Here is a 20,243-nt window from a genome sequence, read left to right as displayed (position 1 = left end):
CTCCTGCTTTGAGACACAAGTGAAGCCCCAGCCCCTTCAGATCAGGAGGAAATGTTTCTGGGGAGGTTTTGCCCTATCTCCTGCAGGTTTCCCTGCATCTGCTTCTGAAGCATTTAGCACTGGCTTTGTCACGTGGGAAGACGGATGATCTGTTGTGTGGGAGCAGAAGTGAGAAGGAGGCTCCTGGTGACCAAGCGTGATCACTTCATGGTGCTGTCTCATAATCCCTTGTGAAAGCTTCTCAAGTGCCAACTAAAACTGGTTAATTTTATTGTCCCCACTAGTCTCCCTGGCAGGCTGCCTCAGAACCCATTGCCGTAGTGGTTAGAAAGTTGTTTTTTTTTTATTTCCAGCTTAAATGTATTCATAGCTTGTCTATATTCTCTTGCTCCTGTGCCAGTGTGACTTCAGCTGATGTTATTCTTCCTCCCTGGCGTTTATTCCCCTTAAGTACAGACTTCACTTTGCTTAACTAACCAAACCAGCCCCCTTCTGCATTGTGAGTTCTCCATGGCTCATGAGCTATCCAACAAGCTTGCTCTTGCACTTCAAAGTAAGCTTTCTTGGCTAAAAATGAGCACAGTTCTCTTCCACAGGTGAAGTCTGATGAGCCATCTTGCATAGCAATAGTAACACGTACCTATAGCTACTAGAAATGCCTCCCGGATTGTGTATGTCTTCTCGATGCCTTGGTAGGTGCTTACAGTTATTATATGAATCACTGGTGATCCTGAGTCTTTCTTCTTTTCTGCTGCTCGTAATCAACAAGGCTCCAGTTTACAGCTAAGAAAGTCTTGATTTTAGGTCCTATGTGCCTTTCCCCTTTTTCTTTGTGCTACTAACTTTAGTCTCTTTGCTAAGGCATCAGCAGATACCTTCAAGGCCACCTATGTGCTCCTGTGTGATACTGTCATACAATTTGGCAAAGTGTCTGGGTTTTATTTATTTACTCATGCATTTATTTTTTTGCAGTCTTTGTTTTCCCTTATTAGTAAGGGTTGGATATCATGAGGCTAGCATCTCTACTTCCACCTGATCATTATGGCACCAGCAGTTGGAGATGGATGGTCTCTATTCTATTCCACTTCCTTTGTATCTCTGTTCTTTTTTTTTTTCCCTTCTAAGTTTGCATTAAGTGCCTTTAGGATTCTAAACCCAGCCAGCCAAAACAGCCAGATGTGAGGAGACAGCAGGAATAATAATAATAATAATAATAACCCAAGTGGAATTTCCTCATGGGACCATTTTTTGAAGGGCTATCTTTAAAAACTAAAATTCTAGGAAAAAAAAAAATAAAGTTACATTTAAGAGGGAGCTGAGAAATAAAGTCACTTTTTGGGAGTGTTTTGGAACGTAGAAAAATGTTGCAAACTCAAACAAGCAATTTTAACCTAGACCCTGCAGTGAGGTCTGTTTTAAATCCTGTTGTTCCAATACTAGAGTGGCTGCCATGCGAGTGACATTTGCCTGTGGGATTTTACACTCCTACCCCATGGAAGCACACATTTGTTTCCCAAACAAACTTTGTTTCCTGCAGCTCCCTCTGTGGTCTCATGTGCTTTCAAGTCCCTGTCAAGTCACCAGGTCTCTTCTTCCCCTTTCCACCCTCCCCGGTAGTTTAGCACTGTGCCACCCTGCTTCCCTCTCTGATTCATAGATTCTTGAAGCCTGAAGGGACAGGCCTAATCACGGCGTTTGGCTTCTCGAGTGGCCAAGAACCACCTCACCCCGTTCCTGTACCTGCTCTCCAACTTCTCTTGGAGACACCTCATCCAGGTCTGGAGTAGCACAAGCTGGAAAACCCAGGTATCCTCTCACGTTCACACTCTCCCCTGAAGGTTGGCATCTCAGTTCCAGTTCCATCATTAGGTAGCTGCAGGTTTTCTGCTGGGCTGAAGAGCCCTCTGCTGTCAGAAGCCTTATTCCCATAAAGGTAACACCAGCCCATGCAAGTGGAATGACCTCAAACACAAGTCACGACTTCATGTTTATCTTGTAGTGCCAGTCAGTGCTTCCAGGCTTCACGTCATCCTTGTTGCTCCCTTCTCAAATTCTTTTATTCTTTAATGCCTTTTTTAGCGTCCTTAACTCAGATTTCACAATGGTTTCACTATGGTGATACAGGGGAGAAACTTTACCTCCCTTCTTGGTGGACGCAAGCTGGTGCCTCCATGTGTAACCCATCACCACAGCTGAGGAATTACTCATTTACTTTGTTATCGCCCAATCCCCTAATTCTTTTTTGGAGTCACTCCAGAGTTCCCAGAGAACAGTGTTCCATCTTGAGAGAGCTCAGACTACATTTATGTCCCCGGATGAATGTCTTTCTGCTTTCACTGCAGCCAGAAATACTTACTGTTTATAAATAAACACCGCACCAACAGTTATGGACTGCTCTGCACATCTCATCTTTCTCCATCATTTATCACCTTTATTGTCCTCTGGGTCCTCCAAAAGCTTCATCAACACTGGTTTAATACCTTCTTTCTGATCATTAATTACATTACTAATGAGCATTAGTTTCAGAACAGCATCCTACTCAAAATAATTTCATATCCTGGGGTCTCTTTTTCCCCTCATTACTTGAAATCTATCAGTGAACTAAAATTTATAATATTGGCCCTTTTGTTTTTTATTTATTTTAATCAGGGAATAGTCTTTTGTGGCTAAGATAGATACCTTGTGCTGATGTAACTTTTAAGTTGCTATAGGGTCTTTGTTAACCCAGTTCATGATTTAATCAGAAAATATTACAGCTGTTGGACAGGAACAATTTTGAAAAAGTGAGACTGAAAAAAATATAAAAGCAAATACATCCATTTTTATTTTTAAATTTATTGCATTTTTGATGTCAATGCCAGTTTAACTGTTTTACAACTGTGCATATCTCGTTTACTGTTTACAAATATTGGCACAAGGCTATTTCCTCAGTGTTATACAATGCTTTAAAAAGTGCAGTGAAAGGTACACAGGGCTTCAGGGCTACTGACAAAAACATTTAAAGATGAAGCTCCCGCTAACTTTAATGGCTCTTATTTTCACGATAAATTTTCAAATATGGAAAACTGAGTGTACAACAAACCAACCCCCATAAGTTTCTATTCTGTGTGTAGCTCATGCCTTCTCATCCAGCTTAAGTCATCCATCAGGTTTTCCAGCCTCTCTCCACCTCATTCTGCCCCCCACCCTCTTTAGACGCCCCTCTCCCTTTTAAGCAGGGACCTTACTTGCTCTAAGACCCAGACTTGCAAGACTCAGGAGTACCACTGAACCACATTGCTTTGGTGCTTCAGCTACTCCCGTCTGAAGGTGGCAGCTGTGGAAGGAGTGAGAACAGAGTTTGTCTCTATCGGATGGAGAAGGATGACTTGGAGCCAAACCCTGCACATCTTGAAAAAGACACTGTTTGACTTCCACATTGGGAACATCCAATCCTCTTTTTCTCCATCACAGACATCTCAGAAATGTAAGAGACTCATCCCAGACCTTCCCTTTGCCCTGATACAGCAGGTGGACTGCTTCCCATAGGAAACAATTTTCACTTGAAACAGTAACTAATGGAAAAAAAACTATCCCCATGTATGTGTGGTCTAAATGCTGAAGTTGGGGTTGTATAACAGAGATGGGCTTTCTGATGGCGTGGGTGCTCCTGTTTTCAGGCAGTTCCAGGCACCTGCTTACAACAATGTGGAGCCTCTCACAGCTTGTCTAAAGAAGGTGGAAAAGGAGAACATCATAGGTTGCACACACACACACACCTTCTCGTTGCCTCTGTGCAATTCTCCACGTGCTCTTCCTTTGGATTAATAACCTACATCAGTGATCAGTAAGGGAATTTTCATCAACCAGGGTATCGGCAAAAGGGAGAGCCCCCAAAAGCCCCCACTGGGGTGCAGATCTGCCTTTTTTTCTCCTTGCCTTCACATTCCTTCAAGCCGCTGCCCAAAAGGCACTGCTGGGTCCAAATTGATGCCAGCCTGGAGCAGCTGAGGCGGCTTCTCCAGCAGAACCCTGAGCAGCAGGTGAACCAGAGGAGTCAAGGAAGGTTTACCATCCCCCATCTTTGGAGAAAAAAACCAACCTTCCTGCTCTCTGAAGTCAGAGATTAACATACAATGTCAGCCTCGGGACTAGCAAAGGGGAGACCCTCCCAATACACTTCCTGTACTTACGTTTTGGTTTGGGATCTCTGCTCCCCTTGAAGGGTGGAACATGCACAGTCTCTGCCCTAAGCTTTCAGGGGTTCCATCCTGCATCTTCTTTTCTGGGCAAGATATCAGTTCCCAGTGAGTTGTCTGTCCCTCTGTTAGTGCCCAGATGTGCAACATGGGGATACACGGTGAGATCCCAGCACACGACTTCCAAGGGCAAGTCACACATCAACTTCCCGCCTTCTGTTCCAAATGAGTTGATGAGGTTTACTAAGGGTGCTGGAGCAGAAAAATGGCCCAAGAGCCCAGGAGATCTTCCCTAGTCCCGTATTCCCAATACCTCTCAAGTTTCGCCTGATACTGAAGAAGTTAAGAAAAGGTCATCCATAGCAGCGCCAGCCTCAATTGTAGAGAAATAATAAGAAAATAATGGAAATATTCCCTGGCCATGCAGGCATCCCACAGGCCCAATTCTGGTCTGCACAGATGACCGGGCAGCAAGAAAGACCAACCAACCTCGAGTGCACAGCACAACTGCAGCTATTAAAGGGTATTTTTGCCAGTGGTGGGTTCTTGGGTCATCTTTCATAATTTCCACGTGGAGCATCATCTCACTTCGTAACTATATGAGAAGGCTATCAGGCTATTTTCTATCAGAAAATAAAGCCTGAAACACCAAGTTTCTCCTCAGCAATTTCCGAACGACATGAAAGAGGTTATTTAACTCCACAACAGGCACAATTAGGTCAGATGAAGGTAAAGACTGGTCCAACAATTCTTTACAGTTTTTTTTTCTTTATTCAGTAAACATCTAGTTACAAGTTTCACAAATTAAAAAAGTGGGGGAGCTGACTGAAGAGGGGTCGGGGGGCCCACAGGCTGATCCAGCTTTTGTTCTGCTCCTCCCTTCTCTCACACGCACATCCTTCTGCTTCTCCACGGCTGCACCGAGGAGCAGGAGGGGAATCAAAGCCTCTGTCCCAGTGAGGGGACTGACACGGGGTTCTAGCAGAATTCCCTCATATTTCTTTCACAGGGGACTAAACACAAATTTCAGAACCAGCGCAACCCAGCACAGAGAGAGTGGAAATGATGGAAAAGGCGAGGTGGCAGCTCCTCATGCCCACCACTACTGGCAGAAAGAACAGAACCAAGGGAGAGCAGAAAGGGAATGGGTAATTAATGCATTTCTTGCACATCAGTGAGATTCCCCATGCCCCACTGCACCACCCAAATGGGGCAAAAAAGAGCAATGCAGAAGATTAGTTGCTTTGTTTTAATTCTTAAGTGGGAGGGAGGTTAATACTAAATTTGAGGAGGGTCCAAGTGGTGCTTTGACGGGGCTTCAGAGTTTCAGTATGTACCTGGGAGGAGGGAAACAGAGAGCATAAAAAAAGTGTGACTAGAAAACAGCACAGAATACAGCTAAAGACATGTTTAAACCTGATGTCTGGACATTTAAAAAAAAGGAAAAAAGTCCCTTCTCAAGCACTACATCACACCCTAGTGAACTCTATTCAAAACACAGGAGAGCAGACACCACCACACACTTGTATTTCAAACTGGATTGACAGCAAATGGTCACTAAGTTCTATGCAATGACAGTATAAGCACTCTACAGATTTTGATCCTACATCATTTTATACCATTTCAACCACCAGTTAAGGCTGACACGACACTTATTTGCTGATGACAAAGCTAACTTAAACAGTTTCCACCTTCCCATTCAGAACAGTTTTTCTCAAAATTCACATTTTCCCCTGCTCTCAAGTGGGAAAACCCATTTCCAACCAACGCTTCAAAATAATATAAGACTGAGGCAATGAAAAAAAAAATCATATGGCTAAGAGGCAACTGCAGAGTGGAAGACGAGAAAAAACTTGTTAAGACTTACAAGAGCGTGTAGGTAGATTTGGGGGTGACCACGCTGCACCCCCCACAATGTCTGCTCCGGGTTCACCAGTCGTATCGACGGGACTGTCTGGAGGGAGAATCCTCAGGGCCCTGGATTGCAAGACGAGTCCCTTCAGCCCGGCGGCCACTGCTGCCTTCGTGACGTCGGTAATCCAGCCCCCGCTGCGGTCGAAAACGCGATGTCTCTCGCCTCCACTCATCATCAAAGGCGGCTGCATCACCTGCGTGAGGGAAGTACGAGGTCAGACAGGGTGGAGGTGGGAAAGCAGCACCTGGGCTTGCTGTGGGGAGGACAAGGGCAGTACTCACTTTCATCCATGTTGATGTAGTCCTGCCTCTCCTCCTGGTCACCTGTGCGATGGTTCCGGGACCGCTGCATGATGTGGGCCCGCTCCCTAATGTGGTGTCCGATTGACATCTGTTCCAAGCCACTGTCTGAGTCCCTTACGGTCCGCCTAGTCTCACGGATCTGAGGGCAGATTCTCATGTAGGATCAACATTGTAATGGATTCCCTCAGCCCTATAAGGCACTCTGATTCTTGCCTGCAGTATTTCAGTCACGTTGCACTGCCACCACTCCCAGGATGTCAGACACAACATAATGAAGAGGGGAAAACGGATTCCCCCTGCCAGCACTTCCCATGCCCTCCCAGTGGCCCTCAGCATGGTTCAGTGAGTCACAACGGGCTCCTCAAACTGTAGCTGACTGACAAGCAGAAGTGCTGTGGGTGGCCAGCGCTGAGCCACCAAATGAAGTCTATCCGCCCACAGTAAAACCAACAGCCTCGTGCTGGGAAGGTGCACTGCAGCCTCCTCCTTACCCCACCAGGTGCTGAACGCATTTCTGAGGTCTCCTGATAGACTTTGGGCCCATCACCCAGGTTGGAATAGGAGATGACAGTTGAGGAGGTAAACGTCTGGCAGTTAGCACCACTTGTCATATGCTCCTGCAAGAGGAAATGGGGAATGGTATAAAGAAGGAATGGGAGGGAAAAGAGACAGCAGTTAATTATCTCTCTATACAACTAAGTAGGAAGAGATTACAACGAAAAGAATATAACCCCCATGGGCCCATCTTTCTGGAGAACACATCTTCCTGTTAAATTAATTCTTGTGTCTTATCAAACAAGTCTACCCCCAGACTTCTTCCTCACCCATCTCTCCTCCCTGCACTCAAGAACAGCTCTCTGTCACTGAATCCTGGTCATGAAGCAAGGCTCACAGCCTGTACTAAAGCAGCACAATAAGATGGGAGGCACTAGTACTTCCCCCTCCCTACAGACTGGCTTATGGAGGGCTCTTACCATGTTTCCAATCATGTCGTTCATCATCCCAAACATATCTATAAAGCCACCTGCCTGATAAAAAAGGAAAAGAGAACACAAGAATAGTCAGTTTTGAAAGATACAGGAGGAGAGAACAACAAACTATCTGCGAGGGACAAAAGACAGCTGCCAAGAAGAAAAACCTTGTTCTTTTCCCTTTCTTTCAGTAGTGCAGGGGAAAACAAAAACAGAACAAGCCCCAAACAACAACAACAACAAAACAAACAAACAAAAACAAAACCAAACCACAAAAAACCCACCAACCCTCCCCACCCCTCAAAACAAAAAATACAGACAACAGGATTTGGGGTTGTTGTTATCTCCATTCTCTCAGGTTGCATTGCCCAAGTGTTCTGACTCTCAAGAACTCTAGATACAGTAAAGTTTGTTCTTTTACTTTGGGTGTGACCCCCAATCCACTGGGGTTTGTGAGTCCGGACACTCAGCAAAGCCAGGAGAAGAAATCTCAGGATGTGCACCAACAGTGATCTTAACCATAAGTCATCCTCAATGATGTTTTCATCACATCACTGTCAACTCTGAATTTAAGCCACAAGGAAGTTTCCATTGATCATATTCTTTCTAACATAATAACATGTTTTCTTATTTTCCCTACAAACACTTGACTTTTTAATCTTGTAAACCTAAGGGCTACAGTAATATACTGGGCCAGCAGGTCTCACAGCTTAATTGTGCAATATGTACACAAAATTACTATGTCAGTTTAAACTTGCTGATTTTTTTGTTTCCTCGAGTAGCCTCTTGTTCTCATTTCCAGCAGAGCAGTATTCGCATGCAATGTTATTATCCTTTGAAGTCTATCTGTTTGTATTCTGATTAAACCTTTTCTAAGCTACAACAATTCCAGGACGCTTAGTCTCTTTCACTGAGGCAATCCTGCAGAGCAAGGCAGCTAAAGTTGCTGGATCTGGAATAACCTATTTCTACTGTATTTTAGTAGAGGGAGATCAGTATGCTCCCACCAGTGTTCTCACATACACACAGCCATTCTCATGCCAGTCCTGTTCACCTGAACTATTCTGTTGGCTTTTCCATCTGCTACCACTGGCAAAGGAGGTTCAATAATCACCTCTGCCTACTGTTGGGCCAGTCTTTTCCTCACCTCATCACAGTTCCTCCATTACCTCCAAACAGATCCGCAGTTTCTTTTCAGACTTATGAGGTTATTAAGAGACTATCTGCTCTTCCTGGATATTAACTGTCCCAATTCCTATGAAATATTGTGCTATAACAGCTTTAGGGCTCTTTTCTGGTCAAGGTGCAAATACAACCTCCTCATATAAACTGAGTTAGAATCTCGCCTCTAAAACAGCTCACAGACTAGATTAAAACATTAGAGGGGAAATAAGGGGAAGGCCTGAAGCCATATAGTAACTCAATGAGACAGGTCCAAGAGAAAGCAGCTGCCTCCACTTTCAGTTCAATATCCTTTTCCATATTCCAGTTACTATAAATCTAGAGCTCATTCTGGTCTCTTCACACCTTCCTACCCTCACTACTCTTTAGGATAGATGATCTTGCTCACAGATGGTGACATTTTAGCACCGGTTGCACTCAGCACTGATGAATCTCAGTAGGGAGCCACTACTTGGAAAGCCTGTCAATTTGACCCAGAAAAACAGAGAACTTACCATGCCGAGCATCCCAAAGGGTGAAACAGCTCCTGCCTGCCAGGACAACAGAAAAACAGAACAGAGAATGACCTTGCAACAGCTGAACACTAGATCCTCATCAGAACACCTTCATCCTTCTCAGAAACAGAACTGGGAACACTCAGGCCTAACAAACAGGTTCAAACCATATCACCCCTAACAAACCACACAGAAGGTGATGCTCCTAAATTTCACCCAGTTACATTGACTTACGCCCTTGAGAAGTAACACTTATTTCTTCCTTTTCTCCCATTCAACCTCAAATGCAGTTGCATTCAATGCACGTGGAGTGACCACCACTAAGATTAATCCTGCGCCCAACATCCATGTGAAGGCAAGGGGCATGGCCAAACCAATAATAGCAGAAGACAGGAGGTAACAAGGCAGTTTAAGAAATCCTATCTAGTACTCAGCCCCTCTTTTACCTGCATCCTACGGCCAGCCTGGCGAGCCCCAGCTGTGGTCCCATCAGTGATGCCAAGGAGTGGGCCAAATCCAAAACTTCCAGAAAGCATACGGTTCATGTGCTGCCGGTGGATGGCAAAAGGGTCCCTTTCAGAAAGGTTGAGAGAACAGTGGTGAGGAAGGGATGACAGAATAATCCACCCATTCTGACTTTGAGTTTCTCTTATGTAACTGTACATTCCTTTCCAAGCTGAAAATCCAGAACCCAAATAACTCAGTGTTGCTTATGGTGATCCTTGGGGCTGGAAGGGACCTCTGGATCCCATCTTATTTCTTGCAATAGAAGGTATAACACCACAGAATCCCTCTCAGGCCCTGATGCCTGTTCACAAGTAGTTTGATGTTCTGCTCCCAATAATGCTTTAGGGTCAGGCACAGCCAAGGCCATTCCAGAACCTCACTGCTCTAACAGATGAAAGCCACTTCTCAGATCTGCAGTCCATGTACCACCATCATTTCATGTTCATTTCAAAACCCTGTATGTTAACAGCTCTGTAAAACAATCAAACCCTTCTAGAAGGGCAGTTCTTCATTTTGCAGCGAGGTGCACAAAGATTCTCCTGGCTGCAAAGAGAGGAGTATACTTAATGGGACCAGAGAGCATATGATCCTAGATATCGTCCTCTGATCCCTGCACACACACACGCACACTCAAACATGAAACTGGACCCTCCAGAATGGACTGTATGGCCTGATACCCTATGACAGCCTTCTGCCCCACATGATCTTCATCCGCTTCTTCCTTACAATGTTATCTGTACACCTGTCAAGAGGTTGAGACCACATACAGCTTTTGCAGATTTGAGAGGGAAAAATAACAGGGTTCCTAACTGGTTTTCCTTCTTTTCCTTCTTTTGCAGCCTCCACTTTGACAGCTGTATGCATTCACACATGCTGGAGGAACCAGGAGAGAAAAAGAAGGACAAACGGCCACAGTAAAATAAGTCTGGGAAATATCATAGCACTTCTCTGCACATCTTAAGCATGAATAACCCCAACAGCATAGAACATTCCTGAGATGACAAAAGCACCTACTACAAACCAATACTTTCCTGTCTCTACTGGAACTGCTTCCCATAATAAAAGCTAGACTCATACCTGCCACATCAATGAGAAGACAGTCATTCTGTGACTAACTAGGACATCAAGGTCTCCTCTCCTGCTACTTTGTTTACAGTTGATAAAATTGTTGCTTATTACCAATTTTAAAAACAAAGCCCAGAATTTACTCTTCTGTATAAATTAATGCCACCCAACTTCTAGTAGTGCTATGCTTAACACAATCAAATTCTCACTGTAGTACAGTCTATTCCTTATCCACTTTGGCAAGGACTACCCACTTAGTTTCACTGCCAAAATTTATCAATAGCATCCACTTTCTGGACTATGGACAGAAACAAAAACATTCAGCAAAAGGAATCCTAGGAAGAGTTCTTCAGATCTTTGTTAGATTTCAAGACTGATGTTTGAAAAGTACTTGTTATCGTCTCTTTACTTAGTTCCTTACAACTTGACAACTGCATTATTAGTCTTCTCCAGTTCCATTAATGATTTCCTGTGCAACAAACACTGGACAAACAGTAGAACTTATCCATCTGAACCGAAATCCTACTTTTCATACGAAAAAAGAAAAAATCCTTATGCAAAGAAAAACATAAGGTATTCCAGTTCTCTCTTCCTCAGACATCTGCAAAGCTTTTTGGCCTACTTTACTTAATTATGCTTTCCTCCAAGACCGTGCTCTGCTATTACAGAAACCAGACCAATGCGAACCAGGTTATTCCCTGCGCTGCCCCTTCACAGCACGTCTGTACTTTTCCCCCGGCAGCTGCTGCGCTGCAGTGCTGCCCGCGGCCCAGGAGGCCCCTCTGCCCGCCTGTTCGGAACGAGGGCAGGACACACCTGGCCCCCCAGGCCCCGGGTATGACCTGTGCCGCCCCAGCCTCCTCGAAGGGGATGCCGGTGTGACTCACATGGCAAAGATGGGGTCCTCCGGCTCGCCATCCCTCATCAGCCGGAACATGCTCTCCTCGGTCGGGGGCGGCCTCTGCGAAGGGGAGACGGAGGTTGAGCGCAGCCGAGGGTGCGAAGGGGACGAGCAGCGGCACCGGCCGCAGCGGCGCCGGTCTCCTCGCCCCCTCGCCTCCCGCCTCGCCGCCACCCGGGCAGCTGCTGGCAGCGCTCCCCCGCGGCGCCCTAGGCCGCGACCCCCCGCCGCGGTCCTCCCCGCACCGGGCCCGGGCGCAGGCCCGAGCCCAGGCCCCTTTCCCTTCCCCTGCCTGCCGGCGCGCCGGTGGGTGCCGAGCGGCGGGCGCAGTCCTTCCCCCTCCGCGACAGCCGGACGCCTTCGGGGCCGCTCACGCCTCCGCTCCCATCGCGGCCTGGGACCGCGCTCCCCCCGCCGCCCCGCCCGCGCCAGCCGGCTCCACACGCGCATGCGCGCCCGCCCCGACCCGGGCGGTGCCGCTATCACCGGGGGAACGCGAGGGCGGAAAGGAGACCCCGCCCCTCGCCTCGCGCGCGCCCCGGAGCTCGGGCAGGCCAGCAGGGCTGCTCGGCAGAGCGCCCCCTGGCGCCCCCGGCGGTCAGGCCGGGTTTGGGGGTCGCCAGCTCGGAGCACGCACCCCCAGGGCGGCCTGTGCGCTGCGGGGTCAGCCCCGCAACCTCGCACAACTGCCAGACGGGCGCCCCGGGTGCGGGTCTGCAGGCCCAGCCAGACGAGGATGCCCCAGGCCTGAGGCGTCGTAGGCCCAACGCCAGTGTGATGGCTCTATCAGCCTGCCTTACCATCCGTAGGGCCTGAGTGCGGCAGCGGCGGGCACCGGGTGCTGCTAACGCCACCCAGCTTAGCGCACGGCAGTGCCTGGTGGGTCCGGGAGCCAGCTGCAGCTGGCAGCAAGTAAAAACATGCCCAGGCACAAGGGGCTATTGTTCTTGGGCAGAGGTGGTGGTGGGCAGGCACTGGGGTGTTGCCAACGTCCTGCCTCGGCAGAGGGGCAGCTGACGGGCAAGGCGAGCGCTCGAAGGGTCAGAACGAGAGGGAGCACGGTCACAGGTGCCTCTGCCATGCTCACTGGCTGGGGATACCACAGAGGAGATGGAGATTGCCACCTGGCAGTTCACAATAACGCCAGTGGCTAGTTACCAGTTGTTTCATTGCCAGAGTCTGCAGCCACATCCAGGCAGATGCAGGGTCAGCACCTGGCCCAGGTGTTCTGCACAGCGTGGGCACGCAAGGGCAACTGAAACATCTGCCTGCCTGCGCTGAGAGCATGAGCACCACATACCCCCCGCCCAGTGCTCTGCCAGGTGGAAACAGGAAGGATATTTCTGACCCAGCAGGTCGAGGGAGGTGATTCTGCCCTGGTGATGCTCTGCTCTGGTGAGACCCAACCTGGAGTCCTGTGTCCAGCTCGGGAGCCCTCAGTACAGGAAAGACATGGACCTGTTAGAGAGGGGCCAAAGGAGGCCACCAAGATGATCAGAGGGCTGGAACAGCTCTGCTGTGAGGACAGGCTGACAGAGCTGGGGTTGATCAGCCTGGAGAAGGCTCCAGGGAGACCTTATTGCGGCCTTTCAGTACCTAAGGGGCCTATAAGAAAGATGGGGACAGGCTTTTTATCAGGGCCTGTTGTGACAGGACAAGGGGTAATGATTTTAAACTAAAGGAGGGAAGATTCAGACCAGACATGAGAGAGAAATTTTTTACAGTGAGGGTGGTGAAACACTGGCACAGGTTGCCCAGAGAGGTGGTAGATGCCCCATCCCTGGAGACGTCCAAGGCCAGGTTGGACAAGGCTCTGAGCAACCTGATCTAGTTGAAGATGTCCCTGCTCATTGCAGGGGGTTGGACTAGATGAGCTTTGAAGGTCCCTTCCAACCCAAACTATTCTATGATTGTGTGATTCTAAGACAGTTGTGGGTCATCACAGCCCTTGGGCTGCCACCAGGAACCACAGACAAAACAGAGGTACTTGGTTTGCACACCTACAGACAGCAGTGATGGGGAACCTTCACAAATGGGTGGGGTGACAGTCACTGTCACCATCCCTGGGGAATGCTGGTTGCCTTCAGCTACCACCAGTTCCACAGGATTAGAAGGAAGAGAGCAGACTGACTCATTCCAGCTCAATACTGGGGCGCGCTTCCTTAGTGGTGTTTTTATTGATTGTTGCTTCCTGCCTACTATGTGCAGGAGCCAGACTAAATCTGTGCCAGAAGACTGGAAATAGCAGGTTGCAAATTGTGGTTCAGAAGTTGAACTCTTTGTGTTGTGGCAGGAGCCAAGTCCTTTGATTTCGGAGTCTGACAGTGGAAAATGACCCAGTAGCATGCTTTATGTGGTGGGATGCATAGGGGACTTGGCAATATGTCTTGCAACAGCAGATCTCAAAACTGCTTGGTATCCAGAAAGAAGACCTCTCACTGGAGGCCTGCGCATATGTAGAAGACTCTTCAGATGTTCCCCATTGTATCTAGTAAGTGCGATCTTCAGAGGCTGCAACTAGTGTCCGCAACATTCAAGCTGTGGACAGCACAGTGGTGCAGGATGGTGAGATGGAGAAAGATCCTATGGGCAGGGCATGGGCTAAGCAGCAATGAACTTCTGGCGCAGTGGTCCTTGGGGAGGCTGCTCATAGCTGAGCTGCTGAAACACTCTCTTGTCGTCAGCCCAGAGCTGAACTGAGAGCACCGGAGTTCATATAGTGCCTCTGCTAATGCTGCCTCAGCCTCTGCTGCTTCTTTTGCAACCCTGAATCGTCCTTCAGAGACCTACAGCCTGGAAAGCCTTTCCTGTTTAGTGTGTTTTCATTTTGCTCTGAGGGTCTCCTGGTGCTTGCCTAGAATGTGTGGAGTTGACCTTGAGTGACAGGATCCAAAGGCAGGTAAAGAGCATCTTGGGCAAGAATGGAAGTATTTCTTTTTTTTTTTTTTTTTCTCCTCAGATGTGGGATAAAATGGCTTGCTGTCCCCCAGATACCAGTGAGTCTCCCACTCCCGCAAAGTCCTGAAGATGTTTTTTTCCAAATTCTAAGTCAGGTATTGCTACCTTCCAAATGCAGAGGAACAGAACAGAGTTTGGAAGAAATATTGCTTTGCAGATCCTTTTTCTTTTCCTGATGATGCTCCTCTGCAAGTGGCCTGCAACCCAAAGGGCTGAGTTTACAAGACTGGGGGCTGAGGCTGTGAGTATTACTGGATGTTTCTGTAGCCTTACAGGCAGCCCCTACACTTGATGAACCTCTTTTACCAAGGACTCTACGTTACCAGTGGTATTACCAGTTCAGCAAATCTTGGGGCAATCTAGCTTGCAAAGAGTCATGCTGGTGGCAAACGCTGGGTGAAACCCTGGAAGGAAGAATTGGAAGTGCAACCTTGTTCTGGAACATGGGCAAGCCCACAGTTCTGAGGAATGCAGAAGCTGTGTTATGGCACTCTTAGTAGGAGAGATTTCTGTGTAGTAGTCACCACATTATGCCTAACTTGCACCAAGGGAATGGCCATTCGCAGGATTAGAATAACAAAGCACGTGGGGCTGTGAATGAGAAGCAAGACTCCCATCTTGTTTCTGCCACATTCGCTATTTATGCTCCTTCTGTTTTCCTCATGAATCAGAGCCATTAACTACGTCTCTCCATTTCCTTTTTTAATTTTTTTTAAGCTACCCAGGTTTTGCTGTAGGTGGTGGAGGATGGGGAAAAGAGGAGGAAGAATGAGCTCAGCTGGCAGCCAGGAGGAGCTGAGTGAAGGGCAAAATGGAAGAGGGGTGAATGGCGACGCTGCTCTCAGCTCCACCTTCTCCCGCCTACTGGCAGCTGCTGCCCCGCAGCCTCCCCTGCCAGCCCCATCACCCTCAGCGGCAGGTCAGCCAAGGGGGCAGCCACTGTGGAAGCATTTAAAAAGCAAACTGAGTATCACGTGGTGAAGGTAAATAAACAGGACACTGAAAAATCATACCTTGTTACCTGCTGCTTCCAGGGACCAATCATTTTGGCCAGGAACACACAAACAGCTTCTTAATATGTCCAAATGTTCCAGGGCCCCTGTGGACGCCTGTAACGCAAAGAAATCGTTGTTATCAGAAGCCAGACACACAGCCATTTTCTCATTGGTTCCCTTCATCTGTGCCTCTTACGTAATCCTCACCCAACAACTAAATGACCTCAGATGAAGGACGCCCTGAGTGAAGGACAGCTCTGATTTGATCCTCAAACGTGACAATTCATATTTGGGATGCTACAGCCAGCTTGTGGTGGCTGCAGCTTGTGTTGCATGGCTGCGATTACTTTCAGAATATTTTTCTCGTGTTAAGAATGTGTCTGTCACACTGTGGGTGAGAACCACGACCTCCATCTGTGCTGTGTTAGCAAAGAGAGGTTCACAAAAATCACAACTGAAAACCTCCCTCCCCTTTCCAATCTTCTGACAGGCTGTGTCACCCCTCGTCACTCCCTTCTATTCCTCTTGCTTCCTCTCGTCAGGCTAACTACCCTGCTTACCAGCCCTCCGCAGTGCTTATTTAAATGTGTTACCATGTGCCAATGCAAAGTTGGCTGGTGGCTGAATTCTTTGGTATTTCCTCTTGACTTCAGGAAATCATGAAAGAAAAAAGTGATTATTTGCCTGGATTTTTAATGGACACAGAACAGAAAGATGAATGGTGTGGCTTAAATATGTAAATTTATTCAAACACATTCCCTCTGCTAGTTTCACTTTTAAGTGAAACGACAGCTACTCTGTATCTGAATTTATGTAAATCTAAGATAAGCTAATGCAAATACACAACCTTCTGCTCTTTTGTTGTTCAGCAAACAGTTTGGAAGAGTTTTGGAACCACTTATGAGTTAGCTTGAAAAATAAAATTATTGAAATGCCCAGTATTTTGTTTTGCTCTTGCTCAGAAAATGGCTCAGAGTTAGTTCAGCTTTCAACACAAACAACAAAGTCCATGCCCTCCCAACAATACAGTGACAAGACTAGCAAGGTATCAAAACAAAAGGCATAAATACTTCCTGCTAGGTGCATGCACCCTGCATATGCTACAAGCAGAAAAATACATACCATGCATGAAAGCCCAGACACATATGCAAGCACGTGCTGATGTATGAAGACACACACGTAGGCTTAACACATGCCTCAGTACAAAAGTACCATACTTTCTATACTCACAATAGTAAATGCATGTAACACAGAGAAAATATCACCCCTATACACAAATGGGTATGTACCACATCTAAGCACATGCACACACCTGCATAAACACAAAACACAAAGAGTGTACAGCACAAAACTTGTAACTTATCGTCCAGAGAAAATTACATTCATATTGTTCTCTGGGCTGCAAATGGAAATGCATATTACCAATGTTCCCAAACAATGATATATCATGTAACTTCTGCACCTCTCTCATTTTGTCTAAGAACATAAGGCTCCAAAAAGGATGGAATATATTCTGCTGAGATGGTAAAGAAACTTGAGGCCAGGATTACAGCACATGCTGTAAAGGGACTCACATCTGCAGACCACACAATGAGCATACTCGCTTTTGCAATTAAGGGGAAAACACAGATGAGAGAGGGGAGCAGAGAAAATCTGCAAATCAATCCAGCAGATGAAACACAGATGGACAAATCTGGTGGAGAAGCAGAAGACACAGGGAAGAGTTAGGTGAGACGGTTAAGGCGTTCCCTCAGGGCTTGAGCGAAGGCAGCTGCACGCGAGAAGCCAAGGGAATGTCACTGTCAGGATCTGAAGGGCAAGAAGAGTTGGGATGCAGAAGCGGGCATGTCACAACACACGAAGAGTCCTACATCGGATTTAAGGGAAAAAACATACTTGATGCAGGGCAAAATGGGACATGGGGAAAACGAAGGGGAGGACGCAACGTTAATTTTGTACATGAGATAAAGAATGTGGCAAAGGGAAGCCAGGGAGAGGGCCACGGGAGGAATGCTGCCAAGAATACAGGTACAAGGCAAAAGTTGAGAAGCAACAGATGAGGTTAAAATTGCAAAGAGGATATATATATATGGTGGGGAGCGTGTAAGGGAAAACATGAGGCTGCGTGCTCTAAGTGCTGGAGGGAGAGGTCACAGGTGGTACACCAGGTTATAGAGCTGACCAAGCAGCCCCATCCTACAGGCAGTTGGAAATGGGCTTCCCATACACAAACAGGTGTTTGTCTGTTTGCATCTGCACTGTTTGTGTCTACAGCATGCTTTGGGCACAGCAACATCACTGAATATAATCCTTGTTTTCTCTCCTCTAGGATGTTGTGTCAAGGCCTGTTTGTGCATTAATATGAAAATGTCTCTGCCAAGGGATGAGTGTTGATGCAGTTTTGCATTTTCAGTAACTGATTGTGTAAAGGAAATGATGAAAACCCGGACTGGTGAAGAGAACAGCAGAGCCATGTGCCACATTTCTCCTGACAAGCAGCAGAGATGAACATCATCTGTCTGATTTATAGATTTTTTTCAGCTCCTGTTTTTTGTGTGTAGCTCCAGAAATTAAGGTTTTCCTCTTGCAGAAGAGAGGGATGAAAGAAGGGTAGTTGAACCAAAGCAGGGCTTGAATGCTGATAGCAGGTAGACCTGACAAGTTGGCCAGAAGGGCTGTATGGAACAGAAGGAAAAAAAAATTAATGCATTTATTTTAATGATCTGTTATTTTGGTGCTAGTCTAGATCTGTGTGTCTAGGTTACATGACAATTTATTTGGGGCAGACACTATGCAGTGTGTGTAGCTAGAAAGAACACAGATTAGTCAGATCATCCGAGAGGAGCAGCTGTAGCTGCAGAGGAGACAAGATGGCAAGGTGGGGACCTGCTACCTCCCTGTCACACAGATGATGCTTTATCCAATCTCTTTCATACTTTCCTTCAGGAGACAGGAACTCATTACCCTTCCTGTCCCGCAAGCATAGCTTTTTCTATTAAATTTTCAAAGTGATGCACATTTTATTAAACTTGGAGTACCAGTTCTAAATCCCGACTTTGCACTGGAGCTTACTGAGCTTGTATCAGAAGGCCAAGAAGGATTTGTGTGCCTAAATGCATTTTCCAAACAGATGGATTAATAACCTTCCAGTGTACCTGTCAGAATGGCTGTGTACATGTGTACACCCATATGTACGCATGCTCAGTTTTGTACGTAGGCTTGCAAGTGCATACAGATTTTTTTCGTATGTGCTTGTGACTAAGAGTGGGACAATATAAATCTTCTGGGAACCGAAAGCAGAATTTAGTCAGCCCAGTCTGCTCAAACTGACAAACAATAGTGCAGCCATAGGAACATCTGTTTAGTTAGCAACAAATCTCCGCAGCTGCAAGACACAACCTGCCACCCTGCAGGAAAGCGTTTTGCTTACAACGACACTGAGCTGGGCGGTGACCCTTCCCAGCGGGCCGTCCCCTGCCCGGCGGCACCGCCACTCGCTCGGGGCCGGCGGGGGCTGCAGGCGGGAGGAGCGCGGTTTCCCCGGCCGGCGGGCAGGGCGCTGCGGCAGCCAGCAGGGTGCAGCGTTGCACGCCGTATGCTGCCCGGCCGCTGCTCCGCCCGGCCCGCCCCGCCGCCGGAGCGGGAGGCCGGGCTGGCAGCGGGCGGCCGCAGCTGCCTCAGCCGAGAGACTCACCCTGGCACCGCCGCCCTCTCGGGCTGCCGGGCGCCCCCCGCGGAGCTAAGGGCTGGGGTGGGGGAAGCCCATCCCCAACACCTGCTGTGCTACAGTGGCGATGCACACGGGGCTGACGACACCGACTCCTCCCCGGCTTTAAGCGCCGGATGTGCACAACGCCCGCGCCCCACGCTGTCCGGCTGCTGCCAGACGTGCCCCTCTCCTCACAAGCCGCCCCAAACGCCCGCCAAGACAGGCCCCCACACCCAAAGGCGGCAGCTGCACCGTGCGAGAGCCCAGCCCCGGGCAGGAGCCGAACCCGGCGCTACCCCATAGCGTGTCTGGCCGGCCGCCTCTGCCCCACACCCTCAATCCTTCGCGCACCTTCCCCACCGCCCCACGTGCCAGCGGCACCTCCCTCCTCACTGCAGCAACCGCCCCCCCACCTCGCCAGCAAGCCGACCCCCGACAGCCAATAGGAAGACTGTTGCCAGGCAGACAGCTCATTTGAATAGCCCAATCAGGCGCCCCTCCTTTCGTCCCTCCTTATATGGGGAATCGGGACGCGCTCGCTAGCTCTCCCCCCACCGCCAACTACCTCGCCGACTTGCGCGAGCGCCGAGCCCCGCCCCCTCCTGCTGCCGCGGACAGAGCGCGGGAAAAGCAGCCTCGCTCCCGCCCTGCCCCCACCCAGTGGGTTCTCGCGCGGGGCCCCAGGGCCGGGTGGGGGGAGGGGAAGGGAGGGCCGGGCCGCGGGGTGGGCGGGGGAGCCCCGCCGCCGGGAGCGCTTCCAGCGGGCGGGAAAGCGGGCAGCTGGAGTGGAAAATTCCAGGCAGGAGGCCGCGTGAGTCTCGCTGTTGCGAGCGCTGCCCTCCCACACGGCCCCGCAGTACCGCTCCTCACCCGCCCCGGGGTCCCCTGAGCGGGGCGGCTGGGCTGCACAGGTGGCCTCCCCCGGCCGTGCCGCAGGTAGAGGGCTCGGGCGCTCCCGCACAGTGCCTGGTGCAGCAGCCCCACGGCTCGGCGGGAAGAGCGCAACGGAGCTTTCGCGCTTCGCGCCCCCACCTGGCCTTGACGGGCCGGGCGGCGCCGGAGGGGG

At 48.8% G+C, this 20,243-nt stretch overlaps 1 protein-coding gene across 1 annotated transcript; it reads right to left on the bottom strand.

Moving 5' to 3' along the window:
* Positions 1-4,926: 4,926 nt before the first annotated feature.
* MLF2 (myeloid leukemia factor 2) lies at positions 4,927-11,966 on the bottom strand. Its single transcript, XM_082052713.1, has 9 exons — positions 11,808-11,966; positions 11,502-11,575; positions 9,489-9,615; positions 9,043-9,078; positions 7,370-7,423; positions 6,887-7,012; positions 6,375-6,534; positions 6,046-6,286; positions 4,927-5,515 (listed from the first exon to the last, which is right to left on the bottom strand). The coding sequence occupies exons 2-8, from the start codon at positions 11,549-11,551 to the stop codon at positions 6,108-6,110; spliced, it is 732 nt and encodes a 243-aa protein (XP_081908839.1). The 5' UTR covers positions 11,552-11,575; positions 11,808-11,966; the 3' UTR covers positions 4,927-5,515; positions 6,046-6,107.
* Positions 11,967-20,243: the final 8,277 nt, after the last annotated feature.

This window comes from Streptopelia decaocto, assembly GCF_964273445.1.
Source record: "Streptopelia decaocto genome assembly, chromosome: 1".
NCBI lineage: Eukaryota > Metazoa > Chordata > Aves > Columbiformes > Columbidae > Streptopelia > Streptopelia decaocto.
Note: the sequence above shows the minus strand (reverse complement) of the source record. Positions and strands in the feature narration are given on the sequence as shown.